General features: G+C 41.1%; 3 protein-coding genes across 3 annotated transcripts in view; all 3 read right to left on the bottom strand.

The window, feature by feature from the left end:
- The window catches only part of fgd1 (FYVE, RhoGEF and PH domain containing 1), a 267,099-nt gene that overhangs the window by 42,905 nt on the left and 198,392 nt on the right, over window positions 1-25,802 (bottom strand). The window lies entirely within an intron of this gene.
- On the bottom strand, window positions 94-4,873 carry LOC306964838 (uncharacterized protein; the record flags this gene model as incomplete). Its single annotated transcript, XM_079558998.1, has 7 exons — window positions 4,434-4,873; window positions 3,141-3,314; window positions 2,694-2,851; window positions 2,407-2,605; window positions 2,028-2,124; window positions 1,098-1,269; window positions 94-212 (listed from the first exon to the last, which is right to left on the bottom strand). The coding sequence occupies exons 1-7, from the start codon at window positions 4,733-4,735 to the stop codon at window positions 94-96; spliced, it is 1,221 nt and encodes a 406-aa protein (XP_079415124.1). The 5' UTR covers window positions 4,736-4,873.
- mecp2 (methyl CpG binding protein 2) lies at window positions 12,613-24,647 on the bottom strand (the record flags this gene model as incomplete). Its single annotated transcript, XM_079558999.1, has 6 exons — window positions 24,552-24,647; window positions 22,592-22,790; window positions 18,801-18,991; window positions 18,063-18,256; window positions 17,765-17,898; window positions 12,613-14,316 (listed from the first exon to the last, which is right to left on the bottom strand). Coding segments are annotated over exons 1-6 (2,454 nt in total), but the record flags the coding sequence as incomplete, so codon positions are not given.

Consider the following 25,802-nt stretch of genomic DNA (forward strand, 5'->3'; position numbering starts at 1 on the left):
TTTTCCCCTTGTCATCAGACTTCATGAGGACAGGTAAAAAGACAGACAGGAAGGCAAACACACAGTTTAATGCCAGATTACTGCACGATGGATTTACCTAGTCGTTAAAACGCTCACCTCTTGTTCGAGTTTGTCCTGCTTTCTCTTCCGAGTCGACACCTTCGGTTCTTTCTGACGTGCATCCGATTTCCTCTGCTTCTCTCCTAGACTTTCTGTAAAAAAGGAAAAAATGTCAATAACACAATAGTCACAGTCACTGCACGGCCACTCTAGTTAGTCAACACAACTGCAAATTAGAAAAGCATATCAATGTGTTTAGCATAGTTTGACATTTTATTCAGTTGCTTTGCCATGCTACCTATTGGATAGAAATAGTTGATAAAAGTTTTTAAGGGACTATACAAAGTTTAACAATGTTAAAACTAAGTATTTTCATCCCTCAATGTCCTAATGTGTAGAATGAGCCCAGACCTGTTCACCACAACGGCCTCTAAAATCCTGCACTGTCACTCAAAAAGCAGAAGTGCCGTCATGCACCAGCTGAATATAAAAGCTGCAGTTACACGTAAGACCTGAGGTGGCAGTGGTGAGCATAAAATTATCAATTTGCATTTAGTCGCTAAGTTAATTTACCTATTAATGAAAAAAAAGAAAGAGTTAATACGTATTTGACCTTCCAGTGACCCAGCGGACGCTTTGGTGGTTAGCTCAGTGCTTTTACTTACCAACCCGATGGCCTGCAGGACGCTCCAGGATTCATAGTTTTTTAGGTTTTCATTGCAGACCGAACTGTCTCCATGGTTACTTCTACATTCCATTCTAAAATCCTAAAAAACTGAAATAAACCTAATCCTGAAGCATTAAAAGGAGCCGCAGGGATGGAAAGCGAAGCATGGCAAGTCCAAGACAAATTTCCTTTATGGGACAATTAAGTTTATCCTTATTCCTATCCTTAAATAAATTTACATGTAAAAAAAACACGCAGTCTTGTATATTTTAATTAAAAAAATTAACAAATTATTTAACTTTACACATGAGGCTGCGCTCATTGCCATTCTTGCCACAACTCTCTTCTACCAGTTCATTCAGGGACGTACCTGCGTGCTGGAGCGCCACCTGCAGGCTGCGCTGCGTCTCCTGCAGCTGCTGTAGAACCATCAGGCTCTGCTGCAGTGGGTCTCTGTGCTTCAGGACCACAAACACCAACGCGAACAGAGAGACGGAGAAGACCACGCGCCGGAGCACACTGATGTACGAGGCCACCACCTCCTGGAGAAAGAGGAGAAGCCAGCCAATGCACACCGCAACCAGATTATGGCTGGAAATATACGCTTTTGCTGTAGATTCTTGGCATTGTGAAAAATAGCAGTGTTTTGATTATCCATTTCCAAAACTTCCCCAATACCAGCACTCTATTTGTATAGAAACTAAATGAGAAAATACTTCATAGATACAGACGGCATCTCGTCATAAAAGGGGGCGTGGCTTCGCCGAGGGGGAAAATAGAATCTTTAGAGAAACACAATTTTCCACTCTTTTTAGCCATTTTCTGGTGGAATATCAACTCATTTATCACATAAATAAAGTCAAGTGTAAATCGGGCCCATATGGATATCTTCTCACAGCAGATTGTTCAGTAGAAGTGAAAAAACGGCAGTTGTAGCTAGCGCTAGCTAACCGTTATGGGCTATTGAACCACTTTGCTCCTCTCCATGTCTTTGTATCTTTATTTAGTAGAAAACTATATTCACAATTCAGCATTTGTTAAAGTAGTTTTTGAATAATTAGAGAAAGTTTCGATTTTTTCTAAATTGTTTTCCCCCTTAACTGTTTTCAAACATGACCATATATGGGCGATTCCAGAGATGCCGTCTGTATCTATGCCACTGGAGGAATATAGAAAAAGAATGCATCGGGGTAAAAGTCAGTTACTATAAAAAGGGATTATGCACTTTTATGATAAAAAGGCAGTTGTGGACAGATTCATATATATATATTGCATGTCTATATTCCTTGCGCGTCGTCACCATGTGTTGGTGTTCTGGGAGATCGGAGCTGGTCACAAACTGATAGATCTTCCCTTCCAAATAAAAGTTCAGACAGACCAGGGTAAACAGCAGCAGCCTGGGAAACAGAAACAGAAAAGACAACCTATCAAATGTGTGAAGAGTGCACCCAGCCTGCATCAATTTAAATAATGGCTACAACTGTGTGATTTTTGTTTTTTGAGGGGAGAGAAGTGTCTTTGGGCATGGACTAGCTGTATATCGCCCTCTACTGGTAAAGGCAAGGAGTAAAACAACATGATGAGATTTCGGTTTATGCAAGCTTTCAGTTAACAAAGATCAACTATACAACACATATTGGTTTGCACTGACAAGAAGTGCATAGTTATATATTTTGTACCTGGCTCTGGAGGTGCGGGAGGTGGCGGTGAGCAGGAACGCGCCCCCCAGCGCTGCGGCGTTGTACAGACACGAGCTCATGCTGTGAGCCTCCATCATCAGGAAACTCTGCAGGAAACTCACCCGATTGAAGAGCTCGGAGAGGGTCAGCTGCTGCTGCTGAGAGACCACAGACAGCTCAGAGAACACTGATCGAAGACCTGAGGGAGAGGAGGAGGTCAAAACGACTTCTACAGAGGCCTCAGAGGGCCAAAAGTGGTGGACTCTAGAATTCTACATTCTTCTTACCTTGCGTGGAGTCCTTCAGCGTAGCCCTCAGCTCCTCTCCATTGATCAGGATTTCCTGTTGAGCCTGTAATGCCACGCTCTGGGCTTCAATCAGATCCTCTGCCATCTGCCTGGTGGACTGTAGCTGCTCCGCTACACCAGCCGAGCTCTCAGTTAGTCTGAAAGATACAGTTTGATTCAGAAGTATTTGGACACAACGCCTTTTTTTCTTCTTCTTCTTCCTCTAACAAGCTTCCACCATGACCCGCACCCGAAAATGTTCTAACCTCAACCATGTCCGTTTTCCCAACCCTGACAATAGTTCAAACTATAATGCTAACTGAAGAAACAGACATGAGGTGTACTCAGAGTAAAATGTATTATTTGTCATTTAGTGTTTGTCCGAAGGCTCTTGATTACAGTAGTTGTAAGAGTAGTAATAACAGTATTAGTGGTAGTCGTTGGTACCTGTGCATAGCATTCTCAGCCTTACTCTGCCAGGCCTCAGACTGGAGGAAGTGGCAGATGGAGTGTGTGTGGGTGAAGAACTCTGTGTATGTATTGAAGGCCACCACGTCCATATGAGCTGTGCATCTGCTGACCTCTGACCCCTCGGGGCATGCTGGGAAATCACGGCCTGAGCTGAAAAACATTTGAATTATCTGATTAGCACCTTAGTCAAGTGCAGATGACAGGACTGTGACTGAACTAAGAGTGACGTTGATTTAAAATTATTATTATTAGTATTAGTATTAGTATTAGTATTAGTATTAGTATTAGTATTAGTAGTAGTATTAGTAGTAGTAGTAGTAGTAGTAGTAGTAGTGACTCAAATAGCTACTGCGAGTAGTGGGAGTGCTGAGTAACTGTTCGGATTTATGTTTACGCAGAAACATAAATCCGAAAAAGTCGAATTTATGTTTCTGCGTTGACATAAGAATCAACAACATGAAAAAATTTGAATATTGTAATATTCAAATACATATTTATACAACAAATTAATTTGTTCAACTTTAATGAAGTTTTTACACACAAGATTTACTCACAACTGAGTACAGATACTCAGAGGCGGGTAGTTACATCTACTCAAGTACATGTACTTGAGTAACTCTTTGAAGAAACTGTTCTACTTAAAGTAGTTTTATCATACATTACTTTTTACTTCTACTATTATATATCTGTAGGTTAATCTTAAACAATTGTTACTTTTTCCACTGAAAGTAAATATTTATGCAACAAATGCTTAATTATTCTCACTAAAATCTCGTCTCGTGCGCCTTTTTTTTAGAATTATTTTGTTTTTCTGTTTTTTCTGCCATTTTCTTGGAATTTTCTTTGTAAATATCACAATTTCCTCATGATCTTATGTTTCACATAATTCAAACCATCATTGAAAATAAATCAGTAACATTTTCTCTTCCTACTTTATTACTTCTACTTGAGTATTTGGATCATTACTTTTTACTTGTGCTTGAGTAAAATTATTTAAAAGTAATGTTAATCTTACTTGAGTACATGTTTTGGCTACTCTACCCACCTCAGCAAATTCTTTAAAAAAAAAAAGTGGTACATGTACTTCATTTATTATAACTGAGACATAGGTACACATGGTCAACTGGATCACCATCATGATTAAACTATATGCTATCGTTGTGTCTTTGGGCAAATCACCTTGTTTTATTTTGTGCTCAACTTGTGGATGACACGAGCAGAATTCGCACGACATTTAGGATGATATTGGCACATGATAGAAAACTGTACCTGAGGAGGTGACAGTGCGTGAACTTCAGCGCAACACGACTCTGGCTCTCTGACGTCATGTCCCTGCAGCGCACGTCCAGCTGCTCCAGCGCGCGCGTCCAACAGTCTCCATAGCGCGAGCTGGCCGCGTAGCTCCGCACGCGCTTCAGCTCCGCTCCGCCGCGTGCCGCATCCGAGTCCGGTTCGAGGCACGAGGAACGGACAGAGAGAAGCAGCGCGAGGAGCAACACTAAACTGCCCTGGTTTGAGACAGCAGGGTGTTTATAATAGATCCATGCAGCAGGGACACAGCATGGGGCCATCTTGGTCAGGTCAGAGGTCACCGAGGTGCCCCGCCAATCACAGTGCAAGATATCGCCGGAGGAGAGGTCACACAGGGGTCAACGTGCAGGGAAACGTCACTTTTAAGACCTGCAGTAATTTTGCTTTTTAACCTTCACCGAGCACATTTTCTCCCGTTCGACCCAACCCAAATCTAAAAGCTTCTTGGAAAAAAAGCGTGAAAATAGCGACACAACCTCTTAACTCCCGCCTGAACCGAGAGATCTTTTTCCTCATGTTTTTTTTTGACTCATTTTTGTAACTTTTTTGTCATTTTTTTGGTCATTTTTTGGTCCATTTTTTGTCATTTTTTTATAACATTTTTGTCATTTTTTGTCAATATTTAATAACATTTTTGTCATTTTTTTTGTAATTTTCTAATCACATTTTGTCATTTTTTTGTGTTACATTTTTGTCATTTTTTCATCACATTATTGTCAATTTCTTGTGACATTTTCATCATTGTTTTTCGTCTCAGTTTCGTCGCTATTTTCACACCTTTTTTTTCCAGAAGCTTTTGGATTGGGGTAAAGCCAAGCTGGAGAAAATGTGCTCGGTTCAGGTGGGAGTTAAGGGGTTAAATGAGGATTGAAACGCAGCAAAAAAAAAAAAAAGCCATCACAGGAGCAACAAAACCAGACAAATAAAAAGTCACGAAAAAGCAACAAAAAAGTATAAAAAGAGTGACAAAAACTAAACATGGCATTTTTTTTGCACTGATTCGGCCTACTATCAATTTAATATGCATGCGGTCTGTTCTCATACATTTAATTGGCTGCACGCTTTATTTTATTTCGCAGTCAACAATCTTTAGTTTGTTTTCAATATTTTTTACCAAAATATCTCTTGACGTCTAATTGATTGCAACATGAGAAGACTTACAACAAGACAGAACACCATCAATCCTACTAATTCCTAACTTCTGTCCGATCATTGAAGGAGCATTGACAGACTCCAATAAAAAGTGGCACAGTCACACACATTCAGTTTGTTTAATGCTAAAGTGCTAATGTCAGAACTTACAAGGAATAATTATTAAACAAAAGCCTAATATGTAGAGACAGACAAAAGCCAAGTTCACAATACCTTTACAAGCAAGATTTAATTGATCTAGATATGTTGCATTTGCTGGGAAAAACAAACAAACAAACAAACTAACTAACATTTTCCATTTTCGGGTCACAAATAAAATATGCAAAACTGATTTAAAGTCTTGATAGATTAGAGCCTATAGTCCTCGCATAGTACAACATAGTACAATTATCACTTAATGATGACATTGACAAAGGCATTCATTTACTTTTAAAATAACATTTTAGTGACTGTCCTGTTCAGCGGAAGTGAGGTATTACCATACATTCTGTACTGGGGCGAGATAACTGTCTCATGAGCTATTCTGTTCCGTTTCACTATGACATAATTTTGATAATTTTGGAAGACAAAGACGAGCAAACAAAAACTAGCCATCACAGTATAAGGAGTTTTATGCAAGTTGGAAAGAGAGAAAAAAAAAGTATAGACAAATGTTCTCATTGATGTACATAACATAATAGACTTTAGTTCTTGCACGATTGTGATGATAATAATAATGCTATGGCTTGACCACAAGGGGGCGACTTCAGCACAGTCCATGTAAACACTGAACTGCTCTGAATAAGTTTTAATATTAATGCGGTAAGGAAGCCAAATTTACCAACCAGTCGGTGCTGCAACAGTTATTATGCCGTTTGATCGATCTATTTAAACAACACAGATTCCGAGACATTTGGGTATCTATAAATGAAATGAACTCAGCAGGACCCACATTTTTTCCTTCACTAATCTGTGTGAAAGTTCTTTTCTTTCTCAGCACGTGACATGTTTTACAGACGGCGGACACCTCCTTTTAACGGATATTAAACCATTACAATTACTGCAACAGTCGACTAGGTAAATAATCAATCACAAGAGATCCAATGAGTTGTTGCAGCCCGACTTTGTAGTTCAAACAGGTTCTTTTGACTTTCCACTCACATTTGTTGCAGACAGGTGTGTTTGCTGTGATGTTTTTGAGGAGTTGTGCTGACAACACTGGTCAATCAAAAAGATGATGCTTGTGACTTTAACTTCCATAAAATATTAGTCGACAAAATTCAATAACATTCAATACAATATCCGTCCTCATAGAATAATCAATGGAACAACAAAACAGTACATCTGTAAAGCAGCATTTCTCACTTTTGTTTCACGTATGGCAATGTTTGGGGACAAGGCCAAAAAAGATGAGTTACATTCAACGAAATATGATTGTGGTCGAATTGTAATTTTCATATAGAAATACATTTTTGAAGATCCCAACCCTAATATCAGTAATTAAGTGCTACAGAAGGTGCTTCAGTGCTTTCATTCAATCCTTATCTTCTTTAAATACACAAATTACACAAAAGAAGAAGGCATGGACACTGGCCATGTGCCAAAGAATTAAAGGTCTTGAACATTGTAAAAAAATATATGATGATTATGTGCAAAAGACATAATAAATTGCGGTTCTACTTGGTTAGTATTAATCTGACGCCTTCATGCGCTTGTAACTTCTTTTCAGATTATTCGACCACAACCATTTTTCATTCTCTCAGGTAAAACACATTGGAAATCTCAACCATAAACTTAAAGCACGCTTTAAAATGGCACTTAAATAAATAAAGAATATAAAAATATACAAAACAAACAAAAATAACATTTCTGTGGCACTTTTCTCAATAGGACCAAAGCACGTTCTGATCTGGAATTATAGTTTAAAAAGGAAATTAAATGTTTCTTCTTGGCCATTACAATCTACATTTAGCCTTGTACTGTGTGCGTCTCTGTGGTGTAAAAATTGAACTAGAGGCATTCGTATTTTACACTGTGTCAATCCAAACTTAAAACACCACTGACTGAACAAGGTGATTGATGAAGTGCTTTCTTTGGAAACAAATTAAAACATGGAAGGGCCCACGGAAGAACAAACCGGAAAAACCTGACTTTACTGATTTTGGTCAGAAAGTTGGGAAGTGTGTTTTTTTTTTAAATGTTCTCTGAAGCACAACGGCAGCTGTAGTGGATCTAGATGCACTAAAAAAGGCAACTTGGAGAAATAGATTTTATTTTCTCCTGTAAATGTCCTGTTAACAGTTTTCCGAAACATTTGACACATTCTTTCAAAGCTGCAGGTGTTTTTAAGAACAGTAAACCAAAGCTGGGCATGAATTTAGAGCTAAAGGGAGTCAGTGCATGGCATTATAGGTTGGTGAGGGAAAAGGAGGAAAAATGTATTTATAGTTTAAACTAAAATCTAATCCAACAAGATGCCTTCGTTTGCCTAGACCATATTCTGGATATGTATTACAGTTTTCTTTTGGTATGTTTTAAATGAGAAATTAAGAGTTGAAACCAGTTATTACGCAGTTGAACGTGCAAACAGCCCCATATCACCAACGGACTGTGGACAGGGGCGCTCAGTCAGTTGAATATTACAGAGAAGCCATGTTGAAGGTGCGACACTTAAATTAGAATTACAACCAGCAGCACAGACAGTAAAGGACCGCCAGTCATTACCCTTAAAGCAGAAGCCAGTAACTTTTTTTCTCAAAATAGATTGCTGTGAATAAAGTATCCTGCGGATCTCCCTCTGAGTCAGGGACAAAGGCATAAAGCTGAGGTCTCGAGGCGGAAACACAGCTTTACTACTTACAGGCAATATCTGGAATTGTCTGAATGTGGAAGTTGGAATATCGGAAGTTTTCAAAATGCAAGGGACCCATGTCTCCCAGTATGAACCATTATGAACCTAAAACAAGAAGTTACTGAGTTCCGCTTTAAAGCTGTAATAGAGATCAGTATACCAAGTAAAAACGGGTAATGTTATTTTCCGGAAGCAGAGTATTGTTAAGCGTACTACTACCCCCCATCCCCACATAAACTAGCGGGACATAACAGCTGCCTTATGAGTATATATACACACTTTTTATAGGATTTTTCAGTTTTCAAAGTTCAGTTTTTCTAAAAAAAAGAAAAGGAAAAAAGAAGACACACCCATCTTCATTGTCAAAAGTTCATCCAGGTTTGAATTAATTCCTCACAAGTGTTTTTTTGACTCATATATTGTCAATGAAGCTACGACAGGCCAACTAATTTTGTGCGATGAATCCTTACAATCCAAAAACAGTGTAAAAATAGAAAACCTTCTCTTGACGATTGCTCAGATTACTCCCACAAATAAGAATACTGTACATACTGTACATTTGTTAAAATGACTTAAATTCGGAATATATATAAAACATTTTATCTTAGGTTTTTGACGTGATCAGTGATTCATAAAGCCAGATGTACACTGCACAATTTTGACTGTCAGTGATGTAAAGTCAAATTCCTCATCTTGACGATCGTAGCTGAAAAATGCTGGACGTTGGTCTCATACACTCTGCGACCAGGATTCCAAAGTACCAGACACTATGGGATATCTGTTTCAGACGCAGCTCATTTTAAGTCATCAGACAGTTCTCTTCGCTGTCTCACTGCAACATCTACAACAACCATTCTTGAGCTTGACATTATTTCCCACATGATGAATAATCTCTAAAAATCGTGCAGTGTACAAAAGGCTATATTATTTGACTCATTTGAAAAATATTTTGAATGTTTTATGTTTTGTTTTTCCTTCAAGTTTCTTCCAGTTGGGTAAGACATTACTTACTTCACTGATGAAAACATTGGGGACAGCATTAGCTTTCTAGGAAGGGACATTAGTTCTCCCCTCCTACAAAGCTGTCCCCAACTTTTTACAGCTTACAGGGTAAATCTAAATTTGTTAAACTGCTTAAATTATGATCAATATTTCGATTCAAGTCATTTCAATATGTACATTCCTTTTTGCAGTAATCCACACATCTTAAAATATATTGTCCAATCAACTGACCCTTTCACTAACCACAGTCCGGGACTCCACAGTATCCTCACGGCTGGGGCAAGGCACTCCTGACTGGGTCACAATGTCTCTGATCTCCCTGCCCTCTCCGGCTGCTTCTGGCTCGGCTCGTATCCTGTTGCTAACTCCAGGGCCTGAAGTGTTATTTGATCCTCTTTCACCTCCTGAAGTCTCTGTGCTCTCCGTCTTCATACGTTCTTCTCGATTTCGCGGCCGTGTGGTACTCAAATCTTGTGGTTGATCGCTCGGATTTGCCTGTCCTCGGATCAAATTCGATCTCTCAATGTTTCGTGACGATCTGTGTGGTGCTAAGTGTTGTATGGGGGACCTTGCGATTTGTGTTTGGGCTTGCGTTGCTCTTTGCAGGTGCTGTTGCTCAGTCATGTGTTGTGATTGGGACAATGCCAGTCTGCTTTGCGATAACAACTGTTGCTGAAGAGTTGGCGAGGATTGAGTCGTCATCAAGGTCCGAGAAAGCGATTGCGGCGGCACAGTTTGGGCAAAAGTCCGAGACGAGGTGTGGATTTGTGATTGGTGAATTTCTGATGGCATTCTGGGTGACACCTGTGACGATAACCGAGCTTGTGACTGCACCTGGCTATGTGTCTGCACTTGGGTTTGCTGTACAGATGTAGTAGGACATCTGGATGAAGTTGGCTGGGAATGTTGAAGATGTGATTGTAAACTTTTCCTTGTTTGGCCTTGAGTTGCGGGACTAGATTGCAACTGTTGACTTTGCAAAGACGTTCTAGGTTGTTGAGACTGGTAAGATGGTTTACTTTGCTGGGTAGAGACTCGTGGTTGGACTTGCGTACCTATTTGACCAATTGTTCCTGGTGTTTGGGCGGAAGTTCTTGATTGAATATGTCCCTGATTTGATGATCGGACTTGTAACTCTGGTGATCTGAGTACTTGTGCTGAAGGCCTTTGTTGAATTTGATGTTGGTTATGAGATTTTTCTTGTTGATTCAATGGTCTTGGTAGAATTTGAGGTTGCGTTGTAGGTCTAGATTGGGCTTGAGGCTGTACGACTGGTAACTTCAGTTGACTCTGCAATTGAGAATTTGGCCTTTGCTGAATTGAACTCTGCGATGTCCCTGGAGATGGGCTTTGACTTGGATGTCTTGTCTGAGATGGTAACACATGCGACAAAGATGAAGCTTGAAACCGCATTTGTGATTGAATCTGTGTTCTCTGCTGAGTGTTATCGGATTGCAATTTTTGAGAAGATGCTTGTGCATGACTTTGTGACGAAGGCGGTCTTGGTTGTATGGGAACATGCTTGCTTTGAGGAGTTGACAAACTTGCATGCATAGTGTGAATTTGTGTAGAGTATTGAGATGGTGGTTGCACTTTTGGTTGGATAGATACATGCTTGGTAGGAGGTGATTGCTGACTGGATTGAACTTGACTCTGAGGCCTTTGTAGCATAGCTGCATGCTTACTAGGAGAACTGAGATGTGTTGACTGAGGTTGCATTTGCCCAGAAAATTGGGATTGCATTGAAACACTTTTAACGGGATACTTTGACTGGACTTGGGTAGGACTTTGAGGTTGCAATCTTGCTTGACTTTGTATTTGTTTACTTGAAGCCAGATGGGCGGAATGAACTGGCAAGTGGGTGAGATTTTGAATATGCTGTGGTGGGCGTTGATGGGATAAGGCATGCCTACTCTGTTGTGATGGTGGACTACTTGGGGCTTCACGTTTAATTTGAGGCTGTGGTTGTCGACTTGAGGAAGACTGGGGAGTTGGATGAGCAGTTTGGGTTGGTGGCTGGAAAGTTGATTGACTTTGTGGGCTTGATTGAGTTGTTTGCTTAGTGGAAACTGGCACTGAAGTTGAAATGGCGTGAACTTGAGTTGAGCTTTGATGCTGCGATGGCTGTCCTTTTTGAGTTGTACTTTGTCTACTAGGTGGTGATTGACAACTTGGATGAAAAGACTGCGTTGGAGGCTGACCAGTGGAGTGAACTTGTGGCCTTGCTTGAGTTGTTTGCAGAGTAGAAATTGACTGAGCGACTGTAGAATGATCTTGAGTTGAGCTTATTAGCAGGGTTTGCTGTCCTATTTGAGTTGTACTTTGTCTACCAGGTGGTGATTGGCAGCTTGGATGAGTAGATTGCGTGGGAGCTGTAGACTGACTTTGTGGCCTTGCTTGAGTTGTTGGCTTCGTAGGAATAGACTGGGAGGCTACAGACTGCACTTGAGTCGAGCTTAGATGATGCATGTGTTGCCCTATTTGAGTTGTACTTGGTCCAACAGTTGGCAATTGACAACTTGGATACATAGATTGTGCTGGAGGCTGAGCAGTGGACTGACTTTGTGGTCTTGCAGGAGTGGTTTGCTTTGTAGGAATTGACTGGGAGGCTGTGGACTGCACTTGAGTTGAGCTGAAATGATGCGGTTGCTGTCCTGTTTGTGTTGCACTTTGTCTACCAACTGGTGATTGGGTACTTCGATAAATAGATTGCGTTGGTAGCTGACCAGTGAGCTGACTTTGTGGCCTTACTTGAAGTTTTTGCTTTGTAGGAATTGACTGGGAGGTTGTAGACTGCGCTTGAGTTGAGCTTAGATGATGTGATTGCTGTCCTATTTGAGTTATACTTTGTCTAGAAAGCGGTGATTGGCCACTTGGAAGAATAGATTGGCCACTTGGAAGAATAGATTGTGAAGAGGCCTGACTGGTGGGCTGACTTTGAGGCCTTGCGAGAGTCATTTGTTTAATTGGAATTGATGGAGAGGTTGTAGACTGAACTTCAATTGAGCTTTGATGCAGCATTTGCTGTGCAATTTGAAATGTATTATGTTTACCAGGTGGCGATTGGGTACTTGGATAAATAGATGGTGTGGGAGGTTGACCTGTGGACTGACTTTGCAACCTTGCTTGAGGTTTTTGCTTTGTAGAAATCAACTGGGAGGTTGTAGACTGGTCTTGAGTTGGGCTTTGATGCTTCAATTGCTGTTCTGTTTGAGTTGCACTATGGCCACCAAGAGAGGTTTGGCCTAGATCAACATTAGATTGAGTAGGAGGCTGACCAGTGGACTGACTCGACTGTTTAGAATGTGTTATTTCATGTTTAGAGGATGGGGATTGCGGTCTTTGACATTCTTGTGGTACTTGATCCTGTGTGGGGTTTTGAGGCTCTGATTTAACTTGTATTTGAACATACTTCAAAGAGGATGCTAAGCTTGGATGAGTTGGACTTTGTGGTGTACTTTGCATTTGGAGGTGTTTCCCAGAAGGAGATTCGGAAGATGGATCCATTTGGCTTGAACTTTTTTGCTGTATTTGAATTGATGAAACTTGAGGCAGACTTGGACTCTGTGGTTTTCCTTGGATTGAAACTTGTTTTAGAGGAGGTGAAGAGGAGGATGAACTTTGGGGTTCTTTTTGTGGGTGCAATCTTGATTGTGTAATAACTGGCTTATTAGGAAGTGGTTGCAAGCTCGGAAAACTAGGCCGTGCTTGTAGAGCGGAACTTTGAGACTGCGTTTGCGTTCTTTGTTGCTTAGTAGGAGACGACACATCTTTTGACGGTTCTTTTGATTGACTAGGACTATCTGATTGTGTTGTTGTTTGAGTTGGCGTTTGCTTACTTATTTGCAAACTTGACAAGGAAGACTGTACATGTGACTGGCTTGGTGTTTGATGCTGCGGTGGAGGCGATTCAGCTCTTGGATATTTAGATAGCGCTCGATATTCACTTTCAGATTGGAGTTTATCTCGACTAGAAGTAGATTCTTGTTCTTGCTTGGGTCTTGGTTGTGATTGTGAAGATGGTACCAACACATGTTTTTGCTCCGTTTTGGATTTAGCCATTGCTTTTCCTTCAGTTTGAGAAGTTTCAGATTTGATTGATGGACTTGACAAGGCTCCTTTAGCAGTAGTAGCAGCACTTGTAGCCTGCTCTGATGCCGCAGACTCTTGTTTATGTCTGTGATGGTGGTGGTGATGGTGGTGGTGATGGTGGTGATGCTTGTGTGGAGTTTTTTCTTTGCGTTTGTGCCGTTTTGGCTTGCTAATGCTACTGCTAATGCTACTGCTACTTTCCTGTTCAAACTTTCTCTTGCTCCCCACTTCTTCTGTCTCCATTTTCACCTTGTGCTTTCTACATTTATGTGGTTTATGTCTGTGGGAATGGCTTTTCTCTAGCTTTATTTTTTCCAATTGGCTTTGCCCAGACGTCTGCATTGTCGATGTAGATTCCTCTTCAGTACTGCCCTCTACTGGCATAGGAGGTTTTGTCTCCATCTCTGTACTTGTCCCCAGAGAAGACACATTCTCCATCTCCTCCAAAGTCTCTCTGGTTTTGCGTTTTTTGATTGGCAACGCAGTTTGTTGGACGGTAGATTTTGTGGAAGACTCCTTTGCTGCTCGGCGTTTAGCTTCAGCAGCTAAGATGGCAGCTGTGGTGTAACTTCCAGCAGTGGATGATGTGCTGGGGGCAGGTCCAGAGGAGTGGGGGGATGCGGCTACAGTAGATGTGCCTAACGAGGAGGCTGGCTTTCTCCCTCGTTTCTTAGGAGCACTTTGAGGAGGAGGAGAGAGAGCCTGTTCTGCTTTTCGTTTCCTACCAGGACGTTTTTTAGCAGGTGCTGAAGCAGGATGTGTTGCCTGGAGAGAGTAACAGAAAGAATATTGGTCATCAAAGTATGTACATTTCACCTATCTTTCAATGCCACTAAGGACCAAACTGACTTGAATTATAACCCCATAAACAAGCATCTTGTTGAAGCCTACAGCATAGAACCATAGGCAGTTTCTCCAGGATTTCACGATGTTGCAATTGCAATCATCAATGCAAAATAAAGCAAACTGTACTTGTAAATTGTAATATGCCACACCTTTACAGCAACTACTACAAATATCTGCAATGTTCCTGTTAACCTTTGCAACTTCCCTGCAATAAAAGTGAGTATTTGATCAGTTAAAACTGTTTTACTTGTTATTTGTGTGTAGGACATGATGTCCAGCGCTTTAGTGGGGTTAAATCATTCAGACTGAAGTGGAGGCAGCAGCCTCTGTCCCCACCTCGCCTCTCACTTGCTCACTTGAATTTAACTTTATAGCTTTCGCTATAGTTCATTGCAACTTTTGGAATAATGGGCCACGATATCAAGCACTTTCGTTATAAAAAAAATAAAAAATAGCCACCAAAATCCCACACAAACCCAGGGAGAACATGCAACAGCACACATAGTCTAACTATATCTAATTCTAACAGCTCTTACAAATTTAGAATATATCAAATATGGAAAGTCAAAAAAAGAAATAATGCTATTCCATATAGAAATAAATTAGTTTTGTCTCATCTGAGCAGCCACCTAAAACAACTAAATTAAAAACTGAATGATATATCCACCTTATTCCTGGGGTCACTCATGTAGCAGCGATTAAGGGTACATTTTCCCGTGAGATGCCGGAAGTCGCGCAGAGCCTTTGATTTCCAGCAGTTTCCAGAGTTAGTTTTTTTTTCACATAGGGGTTTATTTGAACCTTTCTCGACGATCTTCGAATAGACCCGAATAGTAATATTTAATTATATTTAATTTGTCCTCGCACAACAAATATTGTATCACGATATTTGGTGATGCAATATCGATATGGCAAGAAGCCACAAATATATCGTAACATCACAAAAGCCTTCATCTGACGGAGATCGACATATTTATTTTGCAAACTTTGCTAAAAACAAACAATAAACAGAATTTAGAAATGTGTTTATAATCCGTGTACCCTTCGATCATTAGATTTTCCGTTTCAAAATAAAATCAGAAAAACAACATTTCCATTTGTTTTTTGTTTTTTTCCCTTTCTAAACTTGAATTAGAAAAAGAAATCTTGTATACGTCAATGTCAAGGTGTTTGTTTTGGCTCTAGTTGTTTTAAATTCCCCCCAAAATTATGACGTTACTATTATTTCGTTTTATTATTGTTTGCCACGAAGCCACGAATAGCTGCTCACGACGAACGTACGAGTGAAAATCGCACGATCGCAAGGTTTTCAAACATGTTTGATATATTTTGCGAGTCGTGCGGTCCTGGCCCTGTGGCAGCGACACTGAAGCCGGCGGAAAGCAGCGCGAACACGGGGAAATGCAGCTGCAGGCGCCAGGAGGAGAGGACACACGCGTTATTATATTATATATATTTTTTTATTCCTCTTCGTCACTTTAGTTGTGCATGATTACTTTGCAAAACAAAAGTCACTGCTGAAGTGGGGGGGACGGAGAGAGGAGTGGCAGAGGGACAGTTTGTGAATGCACGACGGGAAAGGGTTTTAGAGGCGGCTCTGGGGAAACGGAGAGGGAGCTCCCGAACGCTCCCGGCACCAGCTCTCCCGGGCCATGGGAGAGAAAAAGGCGCGTGGAGTCCGTGAGTGAGGCGGCTACAGGAGCCCCGACACTCACATCTTCCACCTGTTCGCTCAGCTCCGCTCTTGGCCGCCTCCGAAGCGACATTACCGCCCACTGCCTCCTCCGCCCCGGTCACCTCGGCTGCTGCTGCTGCAGCTCCACGAGGAGCTCAAAGTGAGCAGCAACGAGTTTGAGAAATAAAAGTCCTAATGACATAAACAACGGTTACAGAGGAGATCGCGTTGAAGCTCGACCTCTTTTGCTTAAGTTTGTTTTTGTTTCCCTCTTGCGCGAGGGAGAGAGAGGCAGAGAAAAAGTTACTCATCATTTCCAGTAGCAAATCAAACCGAAGCAGTAGTGAACAAAATAAGGGAAGTTGTTTTAGCAGTGTTTGTTTCCACTGCATAGCAAAGAAATGGGTCAATATTTTATTTAGAATTTTTTGCCTTTCCAATTTAATTTAGAAAATGGAAATACAATAAAACAACCACATAATTAGTTTTTCTGATTTTATTTTGAAACGGAATAACTAATGATCAAAGGGTACATGGATTGTTTATAAATGTTCAGTTTCCTAATTTAGTTAAATGTTGTTTTGCATAATTTGCTGAAAAACTACTTATAATTTCTGTCAAATTAGAATGGAACATATTTTGTTGAAATGGTTTAATGAAATAAGCAATAATATCACAATTTACTTCAATATCGTTCAGCCCTACTTGGGAACATGCTGTTGTATTAAAAAACAGAGAAAGTGACATTTGTGGCTTTGGAACATGCAGTGTTTGGAACATGCCCCCGGACTAAAGATGGGCAATAACTATGAGCCCATGGAGGTCCTTACACTGTTAACACTGACACGCTCACACTGTCGAGTGACATGAATCGAGCGGCGTGTGGCGTTACTATAGATACAAACTGAGCTGGGTCTGTCCTACCAGCCTCTCAAACAGAGGATTTTAAATGTATTTAGCCTCCTTAAACATTAACGCTTTTATCATTTTTTTTGTTCCTAAAAGCCAGCGTCTTGTAATCCATCATTTCCCGTGCAGCAGCCCCTCCCCTCACTGCTGCGCTCTGAGACCATGTATGCCGCCCTCTTGCCAATAAAACAAAGTTATGGAAAGAGCATACCAACTATTTTCTGATTGTTTTTGAGGTTAACATCTGACCTAATTAAACTACAGACATGGCGTGTTTCGTAAATGCAACGCACGTACTTAGGCTCCATAAACAGACTGTAGCTCAGCTGTAGTCAGAAAATGTAAAGATCTCCGCAAATATTTGACCAAAAATATTTTTTATGCTCACGCTCAACTCTCCAAGGAGTACCCAAAGCTGAGTAAAGTCTTTGTGAGAGATCGCGCAATGAGAAGATATCCAAAGGGGTACATGGGGACAACTTGGCCATCCTGAAACATCAGTCCTACAGTGCGATTTTCATTTACAACTGGCGGTTTTAGGTCATTCCAGAACACGTAAGGGCTCCTGGGGTGTAGGAATAAGGTGGATATACTAACAGCATTTAGATACAGAAAAACCTTTTCCTGAGTGCCACAGAAATGATCACATCATCCTGCCATATAGCTTTGTTATAATATGGAACTATCACTGTAATAAGGTATTTTGTCCATCTTTGTTATATTGTTAGAAGAAAGAATATTTTCAAGTCAAGTCAATGAATCCAATTATTGCCTTGTTCTCACCTTTGACGCAGCAGAAGTGCTCGGTGTTGCTGGTTCTTTTCCGTATGGCATTTTCACCAGGAGTTTCCCTGGAGTTTTCTCCACCACTCGCTTCATGGCCACACCCTCAGTGGCCTGACGCATTTTTACACTTCCTAGAAAAAGTATACATTTAACCGCGTCACAACGGCAATAAAAGAACCAGGTCTTGTGATTGATTTGTAATTCTGGTTTGTCAAGTTGTCGAATGATTGTTGAGGGGGAAACCCGCCATGACGTTTTTTTTCCTCCAGTAAACTTTAGTGTGCGAGTTTAGTACCTTTAGGCCTGCCTCTGCCTCTTCCAGTTGGTTTGACTGCTTTAGGTTTCTTTGGAGGCCGTTGCTCTCTCCGTGAGGGACTTCCTCTTCCTGTTACGGTGAAGTCAAAATCATTGGGGTCAGTGGTCGTATCTCCCACTTTTTGGAAGTAGGCCTGAAGCTCCACCTTCGATCGAAACGCCTTTCCCTCCGCACTGACAAATACAAGAAGGGAAACTATTAGTATTATGACTTATATTATTAGTATTAGTATTATGACTCATAATACAGCGATATACATTGCACAGATTGATTCTAAAAACAGTGGCACATTATTTGACGAGACTTTATTCAACACAAATTTAGGAATAAAAAGGTACAATTTCAGGTTTAAGATAATTACTGTGCCAAGACAAGAAGTATCCAATCTCCAGCGTTCGGCTCAAAAACCTTGGTGTTTCGGAACAATCTCGTGGTGGCATTGTCGTGCAGGTTTTACACAGCAGACAACAAGCACGAGCTGCGGTTTTAGACTAAGCTTTGACTGGCTAATATGAGATTCGCTTGATCCAATCAGCAGCAAAATGTCCATCCTATTCCTGAATGATTTAAACCGGAGCCTTTCCACATTGATTATGAGGGGGCACCACAGTCTCCTACCTACATTAATGGCACACACTGTATTACATTTTCCAAGTAGATGTTTTCAAAGCGTCATGAAAGTATTGGTGAATGAATAAGGCTTGTTTTGTGTCTTACTTAATCAGGTAGACGTCAAACTTTCCAGCAGAGCGTCCGGACTTTCTCTGTTTAAGTTTGCGCTTCCATCCCTCTGGGAGAGTGGGGTCGTCATACAGTGGCCCCCGGTCCCTGATAACGGAGCGCCTTTGTCGGGAAGACGCTGCTGAGCTGGGGTCAGGGTCTGAGGTGGAGGGACCGGCCTCTGCCTCCTAGAGAGAAACAGAGGAGAACAATGCTGTAAAACTATATTTAACCACGTCGTCTAGTGTCACCATTCTCAAGCTGAGGTCATAAGCAGGGATGTGTCAGGGGTCAGCAATAAATAAATAAATTAAGTAAATAAATACATGCCTTCATTTTAGCCTTCATTTATTGATTTACGATATCTTTTCTAAAATAGACCTGGCCCAGATGGGCAGAATCACAAATTTGATAAAAAATGTGATAGTATTAAAAAATAATAAATTAAAACAAACACATGTGGATAATCTGAAGGCTGTTGACCTCATTGGAGTCTTAAGACTTAAATACGGTCCTTAATTTTAAAGTTCTTCAGCAATACGTTCCAATACCAATTACATTTTTGGTTCAACATGGAGAACTAGGGATGGGTATTGTTAAGGATTTATCGATATATCCATATTTATCTAGTACTTTAACAATACTTTTATCGATACTTTAAAAACATGATTTATTTCCAAAGTCAGCATTTAGCACATATAATTCTTATAAGGCATCTAATATATAAATACAGTATAAGCCAATATGTGTATATTAGAATTAGACTGGGGAAAACGTTTCATATTTTTCAGCGTAAAGTAAAACTTAGTGCTGTAAAACGAACAATAGAGCAACAGCCTGTTTTCTCCCCATTGTCCAGTGACTCAAGTCGGGACCGGCTCGTACTGGCGTGCACGTGGGAGCACACGACACCGCGTGGGCCATTTGCAGAGACTCCCTGAAAACCCTTCAGTTTGGGCATTGGCAATATGAATGAAGAGCGCCACTGCAGAAGCGAGTAAAAGTGCGCTCTATTTTTTACTGGCTTTACCTGACGTCGTTCCCGTGTGCTTCAGAGGGCATGTTTACTGCACACCGGTGCCGCATACGGCTGCAGTGGGACAGAAGCACTATCTGGGTGGGTCGCGGGGATAAACAGTTCACATGTAGGGAAGGCTATGAGACGGGAGAGAGCCTTTTTAAGCTATGATTTGGCTGTGCGATATCAATGCGACTCTTTAGTACCGGCAGGAGGACCATTAAGGCTGGAGCTTATCGGTCCAGGTGGACCGGCAGGTGCGGCCCTGGGGCCATTATGATACCGGGTTTTGGTATCATAATGACTAGGTTTTTTTCCACATTTAAGATGGCACAGCTGATCCGGCGCTTGATAACAAGTAAACTTAAGGTACTCAAAGGCTTTTGCAGAAGGTGTAAAAAATGTGTTTGCATTTTGGGTTATTATAATCAATGCTATTTATATACAATGTAAAAAGCAAGAGCCCAAGTATGAACCCTTGGGGCACACCGCTGTGTTGGGCACAATAGGCCTCATTCATGAACATCTTCTTAAGACACTTCTCAAAATCCGTTCTTACGAAGGCAGTGTCAGGAAACTGCGCCTGATTTACGACATGTTCTTAAGTCGGGAGTTTGGTGAGTGCAAGTGAGGACTAATTCGCATATGGCACCGCCTATGATTCACCATATAAGGACAAAAAAGTACAGTGCACCAAAGACAGACAGAGGAAAGGAATGACAAAACACGAATCCAAAACTAATAAGAGACAAAACCCCCGAAGAAAAAAATCTCAGCCATCAGCACCATGCGCTTAAGGACCCACCTAAACCTTTGGGTGACTTTGCTCTCATTACAAAATGTTGAAGTAGATACAACCTGTACATTACAAAAGGGTTTTCCCTCTCTTCCCGCGGGTCAGTCCTTTAAATAGATGCGGCGGCATGTCAAGACTCCGTCTGCTTAGCTCTGTGAGTAAAGCACATGCCTCAACATTAATGCAGCGCTTTTAATGCTACATTTAGGGATACACAATATCATCGGCCACTGCTAATTATCGCCAATTATCGGCATTTTTGACGCCATCCCCGATAAGCCCATAAAAAAAGTTTTGGACGATAATCAAGCCCGATAATTATAAGCTCAAAGTGCACTGAATCTGCGGCTCCACCTCGCTGCCGCCCCGCTCCTCCTGCAGGCTGGAGCTGCTGCAGATTCATAACTGCAAATTTACAGCAGCAGATAGGCTCTCTCAACTTCTGTACGTTTGAGCTGAAAAATACGAAGAGTATTCCAGCAAAACAACGCTGTACAGGCGACATTTTCACCGCAACAAAATGAGAAAAAGGTGAGGGAATGCGAAACCGCGGACCCGTGCTCACGTAAGTTTAACGCTCGAACAGAGCGGGTCCTAAACCAATGTATTATCTTCGTATTTCTGACAAAATAAAGACCGATAGCCCCGCAATTGAAGCGCTATGAATGAGAGTTTTACATTGATGAAATGAGCCACGCAGCTCGTGTTTTTTGCCACACAATTAGTCCAATGGAGGAGCGCGTGTCTTGCTTTGGTGCTGTCATATCGTATTAGTCAAACTTGAATCTGTCACAGGCACGGATGGCATCACTTCTCATGTCAGCTACAGGTTACAGCAGCACCGCACAAAACGGCATGAGGAGACACGCCTCTAGACTCAATGAAATGTCTATATTCCAGTATTGTATCTAAGAAGTCATTAGTATGATATCAACACAAAGAAAAATACTAAGAAGGAAGTAGAAATATCATTCTTATTTTTTTAATAAGATGTTACACTGATGAGCAGAGACTGAGACAAACCTGCTCAGATGATGGAACAGTTGAAAAAAACCCTGAGCTTTTAGAAAAAGGTGGAGACTCAAACCCAAAGTAAAACTCATTATTTGATTTATATTTATACACTTATATTTTTTGGTAGAGTTAATAGATTTTGGGCAGAACTGTGAACTGTTACATTGATTTGCTCTCTATCACAAAATAGAGTGCAAATATACATAATTATCTGTGTCATCGGTATCGGCACATGGGAAATTATTGGTTATCGAGTCGAACTGGCATTATCTTGCATCACTAGCTACATTATTTGTGAACGGTACTTTACTTGCCATAAATAAAAGTAGGCTGCAAGTGACATTACCAATTTATTTCTGTATAAACAATAAATTCTTATTTCAGAATGTTGGGTTCCATCAGGAGCACATTGTAAACAGAACTGGATTATTCTCTGTGCGTAAGAGTTCTCCAGACTGTTCTTTGCATTTGATTTAGAGAGGAACTTTCTCAGCTAAGATCAAGTTTTCCTAAGAAGGCCTTAAGAACATTTCAGACTTTATGTATAGATATTTTTTCTCTTTATCTGAAAAATGTTTGTCTGACTAAATTAAATCTGAATCTGCTGTGGGAGGCAGATCCCTCCAATTGAACACTGTGGGTTCTGTCGGACAGGTTCTGTAAACCACCCTTCTGCGCGGTCAGAGAATCCACCTTCTTTGATTAAAAAAATGTACTATTTAAAAAACGTATCACTTTCTGTTGTTAAAAGTGTATAATTATTGATGTTCTGTTCCAAGAAGAAAATCACCATGAACCCTGATTTGAATGTGGTGTTACACATCGTCGTCACATTGATAGCGACAGGGCAACACTTGAACTTTTCTTGGGATTTTTTCTGTTCGATGAGGGGTGGAGCTAAAAGGTTTGAAAGCCCCTGGTCTAGTGTCTAAGAAACACCCAACCTCATTGCCTTCTGACCTCTTGGCCCTGGGCCTCGGCTGCTCTTGCTGAAGTAGTAGTTGTGGAGGTTGCAGTAGAAGTTTGGCTGGTGGCCATCGGAGGGTCTTCACGTCCCGCCTCTTTTCGTTCTTTTCGGTTCTTCTTAGTCTTACTGTGGGATCTTTGTTTTTCTTTGGGAGGAGGAGGAGACACTTCTTCGGCTTCTGAACCTTCCTCCCTGGGAAAGAAACAAACATAAAACTAAAATCTTTAGTCTCAAAGCATTTCAGTACAAGCTGTTTTACGTTACAGATTACAAAGTATTATCAGAAAGCTTTGCCTAAATGTACTTATGTGCATTGATGTTTGCTTCTTATAGATTCAACTAAAATCACCAGTCCTGGAAAAAAAGGCTTGTAAATAATAATGTGATGCATTTCAAAGCAGGGTCAGCCAACTGTGAAACTTTGAAAACAATAATTTTACTATTATAAAATGATTAATTTGTCAATTAATATATGATGGATTTTTCCTGAGGTAGATAAATCCAGGTTATTGAATAAATGAACCAGATAAACCTGTGCCCTGAGGACCTTTGGATCCAGACACACTTTCTTTTTTAACCAAAACACACTACATATTCTTACACTTTGTTTGAAATGATTTTTAAAAAAGTAACAGTCATTTCAATAATCACAGTTAATCCAGAAGATACTCTGCCATCGCAAACTATTTACTTACAATTTCTATTTCTCTACATTTGGTTATATCTCATATCTTAATGCAAACAGATTCAGTTAGATCTATCACTGGTTTTACGGAGTCCTTTTCTTCAATCATCTGCGGTTCAGGTGTGACGGAGCCGTAACAGGAGGCTGTCTGCAGTTGTTTCCGTTTGACTTCACACCACATTCACACAGAGCGACATCTCAAACAGGAACTTTAACCAACACCAGAACAACTCAACACGAGAGCACATCGGAGCGAGGAGGACTATCATCAACTCATTTAATAATCAACGTATTCAACGTATTTGCAACTCTGAAACGAGATGATCAGATTTATCAATTACAAAACGTTGTTAGTCGAGCACAGTAGTAGGGCATGTGAATGGATGGGAGAGTTGCACACTGCACTGGTTATTTGACATTTACTTTTTACTAGGGCTGGGACAAAATACTCCTTTGTTGTGATACATGTATCGTATCGGGAGCCATGTAGGCTTTTGCAATCCTGTACTGTACATAAAGTACTTTTGCAATACTATGCATGCATACAGGACATTTGCAATACTTTGACACCCAACTCAGTTCGAGAATGAAAATGTATTTAGCTTGTCTATACTTTGTTGTTATTGGTGTATTCACTTTTATCTGGTTATTGGGTAAAGCAAATACAATAAAGGGATAAAAATAATCAAAACAAAATGTATTTATGTATTCATTTAAATCAGAGTATATACTTTTAACTGTCGCCTATATTAATCTCGCCTAGCTGTGCTCGGGACATCCCTATCCTATACACCGTGGTCAGGGGTAGCTCAGGCCGCTGTAGGGGGTGTCCTGCCTTGAACCCTCGAGCCAGGCATCTGTGTGTGGCACTTGTATAAGACAGCAATAACAAAACCGAGCTAAGGCTAAACCTCAGCTAGCCGTAAGCGCTGAGCTGACGGAGCAGTGACCGCGCTGCAGCTGCTCTCGGGCGGATGACGCCCCGGGAGCCGCTGTGTTCCCCCCGGGGCTCTGCGGAGGTCAGGGCCGGACAGGGCGCACTGGCAGACGGCTGCAGCCTCGGCTCTGGTCCGCCCCGCTCTGGCCACAGCAGCCGCGCTAAAGTACGGAGCTGAAGTTGGTGACGTATTGGCGCTAACCCCGCTCCACGGAGACAGGCTGGGCCAAAAACCAGCGCACTTACACTGGAATAAAACATACGACACGCAGATGTGCGCGGCGCGGGGAGTCGGATCCCAAACTAGGATAAAATGCATGAAAACACTTACATTCTGTCCTCTCCGCTCTCCACGGCGGCCATTTTTATTTAAATAAATAATTTTGGATAAAAAAGCCAAACATCTCCGCTCTCTCCTGCTGCACCCCGCCCCCTTAAAACTCCATTTCCAGCTCAATCATCGCGAGAGCACACGCATGACCATAAAAACGCCTTTATTTTGGAAAGCGTCGTATCGCGGCATCTTGAAGCGTTGGTCAAAGAAGGCGAACCTCGAATCAGTGACTGAGACTAACCCAGCTGCATGAACAGTTTTCTTGTAACACAGCATTTCCTTGTAACATAACATTAAATAAATACTAGGCAATGCTGTATTGAAGTTCACAGTACAAAGGTACACAGCAGTCATGCCAAAAATACACAAAGTACACACCTGCACTGAGAATGTGAAGTTCATCAGTCCTACAATGGTCATGTAGGGCTGATGTGTGGGGGGCCAAATTCCCCCACACACGCTATGATTGACAGGCGTTTTGGAAATTGTTTGTGGCCGTGTCCCTACCAGGCTTTAGTTTATGAATGAAAATAAAACCTCAATTTTGATCAAATTCATTGACTCCTGCTGCTGCAGTCAAACCAACAGGAGGCAGCAAAGTTTCATTTCGTTACACAGCTTAGGCCTACCTGTTTGGGCATCTCTCAACTACACCAACTTGTTCTTCTGACATATTTAAATGTGTGACTTTATTGAAAAGAAATGGGTAAAAATGTGAACAAGAGTCAGAAAATTTGAAACAGATCCTTGATACAGACGGCTGACGTTTCTTGATGCGATCACTTCTTTAGAACCAAAGTAGGTAACCGAGTTCCCAGTATTGGCCGTATGTTTTGAATCATTGTCCATTTGGAAGACCCATGAGATGTTGCTCCAATATTTCCACATATTGTTCTTTTTTCATGATTTCATCTGTTTTGTGAAGTGCACCAGTCCCTCCCGCAGCAAAACAGCCCCAGAGCATGATGCTGCCTCCCCTGTATTTCACAGTTGGGATGGTGTTCTCAGACCTGCAAAATTCACCCTTTTTCAAACATGACGATTGTCATTATGGCCAAACAATTGAAAAATCTTTTTCGTCAGGCCACAGGATTTGTCTCAAAAAATTAAAGTCGTTATCCTTCTTTTATTTGCAAACTCCAAATTGCCTTTCTGACCCATCCATTCATTGTTTTGTATAGCCCAATATCACAACAGGAGTTGCCTCACAGGACGGCACAAACAGTGCAGATGTTTCTTTTGGAGTAA

The sequence above is a fragment of the Gobius niger genome (genome assembly GCF_951799975.1).
Source record: "Gobius niger genome assembly, chromosome: 6".
In the NCBI taxonomy this organism is placed as follows: Eukaryota; Metazoa; Chordata; class Actinopteri; order Gobiiformes; family Gobiidae; genus Gobius; species Gobius niger.